We start from the raw sequence: 2159 nt of genomic DNA, 5'->3' as shown, positions 1-2159 counted from the left end.
GGAGGGGAACCATGGTCCTTTGCCTGAACCTGAATCTGAAACACCTTCAGCTTCTCATAATCAAAGGAATGCATGCTGTAGATGCTCCCGTTATCCGAGTTTATGTAAACGTAAGATGAGACAGAAACGTCTTGTACTTTAGAATCCAGTATTGAGTAAGATATCTTTGCGTTTTCACCAGAATCAGAATCAGATGCTGATAACGAGTAAAGTATAGATCCTGGTAATCTATTTTCTTTTAAATAAACAGCATATGTGGATTGTGTAAATACAGGTGGATTGTCATTAACATCAGTGATATTAACATTAACTGTCTTTTTACTCGACATTGGCGGTGAACCTTTATCAGTGGCAGTTATCTCAACATTATACTCAGTGAATTGTTCTCTGTCTAAAGCACCGTGTGTAATCAAAACGTAATTGTCAGAAAATGATGATTTCAGTTTAAAAGGTATATCTTTGGGAAGTTGCAATGTAACTTTACCGTTATCACCAGAGTCAACGTCTCTTGCGCTAATTAAAGCCACTACAGTACCACTTGGCGCATTCTCGGGTACTGAGTTTGGCTGAGAAGTCAGAAATATATTCGGAGGATTATCGTTAACATCTAAAACTTCGATATGAACAGTACAATGCCCCTCCATTTTTGGGCTTCCTTTGTCTGCAGCGGTAACATAGATCTCGTAATTAGAATGTGTTTCAAAATCTAAGTCCCCAATCAAACGTATTTCTCCAGTTAGTGAATCTATATGAAACACAGACAGGACATTTTCTGGCGTGTGCGCTGCAAATGAAAACTCAATCTCTCCGTTTAAACCTTCATCTGCATCTTTAGCTTTCAGTGTAAGAACTGATGTCCCATTTGCTGCATTTTCGTTTATAGAAACTTTGTATATGTTCTTCTCAAAAGCTGGGAAATTGTCGTTAATATCAAGGATATTTATGGTTATTTGGCAGGTCCCAGACCTGGCTGGGTTCCCTCCATCTATTGCAGTTAGTATCAGCTTATGTTTTGATTTCATCTCTCTGTCAACGGATTTAGATAAAACTAACTCAGGAACTCTCTTTCCGCCAGACACATCTTTGATTTTCAAAGTAAAAAAATCATCTTTGCTTAAGGAATACGATCTTACTGCGTTAACACCAACATCAAGATCCTGAGCCGCATCCAGAGGAAAATGTGTCCCTGCCGCTGCCGACTCTGCTATTTGCAATATTTTTTCAGTCGACGGAAAACTAGGGGAATTATCATTAACGTCTTGTATTTCAACCTCTACTCTGTAAAGCTGTAAAGGATTATCAATCACAATTTGAAGAGTTAAAACACAGCTCGCGCTTTGTCCACAAATAGCATCTCTGTCTATTCTGTCATTCACCACCAGCTCTCCCTTTCCCGCATCCACGCTGAAGTACTGCTCGCCAGCCTCAGATGCGACCCGCAGTTTACGGCTCAAAATGTCAGACAAAGACAAACTCAAATCTTTAGCAAGATTTCCAACCACGGAACCTCTTCTTAGTTCTTCTGGGATGCTGTAACGAGTCTGTGCTTCAACTGTAATCCACAGGAGAAATAATTGATTCCACCAAACCGCTTTCCATCTCCAGTCGCGGTATCCCATTGTCTTTGCCATCCCTTATTCTCAAAAAGCATTACACGGTTCAGTAATCAAAAAGATTGTATATATTCCTCCATGGCAGCAAATAATAAATCCAAAACAAAGTTCCAAGGTCAAAGCTTACAAAAATGTGCATATTTTTATTAGATTTAACTCTGTTAGTAGCATCGCTCCGTTTCATTCATCTCCTTACAGGGGGAGAGCTAGTGACTGTGTGGCTGAATGGGGGAGGGACTAGATCTCTTTGCACAGCTCAGTGTTTTATTGGTGCTCAACGTTCCTTTCTGCTGTCCAGTGAGAAAGACAGTGAGAATGTCATTTAAAGAGATAGACACGCTGGATAGAATCAAGTTAATTTCAGCTATTAAGAGGAAAATAAATTATTTCAGCACTGAATGAAAATAACAAAAACTACAAAAAAAAAAAAAAAAAAAAAAAAAAAAAAAAAAAAAAGAGGGACGGGGCCACAATTACATAAATAATTGGCCACTTCATCTCAGTATGATATTAATCATTGGTGAGTAATTTCAAACTCAGTTTTGC

General features: G+C 38.7%; 2 protein-coding genes across 8 annotated transcripts in view; both read right to left on the bottom strand.

Annotated features, from left to right (window-relative positions):
- Nucleotides 1-2159, bottom strand: part of LOC107097624 (protocadherin gamma-C5-like) — a 108924-nt gene that overhangs the window by 23018 nt on the left and 83747 nt on the right. The window lies entirely within an intron of this gene.
- Nucleotides 3-1976, bottom strand: LOC107097616 (protocadherin gamma-C5-like; the record flags this gene model as incomplete). Its single annotated transcript, XM_015394824.1, has 1 exon — nt 3-1976. A coding segment is annotated over exon 1 (1629 nt), but the record flags the coding sequence as incomplete, so codon positions are not given.

This window comes from Cyprinodon variegatus, unplaced genomic scaffold (genome assembly GCF_000732505.1).
Source record: "Cyprinodon variegatus isolate N-32 unplaced genomic scaffold, C_variegatus-1.0 Scaffold711, whole genome shotgun sequence".
NCBI lineage: Eukaryota > Metazoa > Chordata > Actinopteri > Cyprinodontiformes > Cyprinodontidae > Cyprinodon > Cyprinodon variegatus.
The sequence above is the reverse complement of the archived record's forward strand: the minus strand, read 5'-3'. Positions and strand labels throughout refer to the sequence as shown.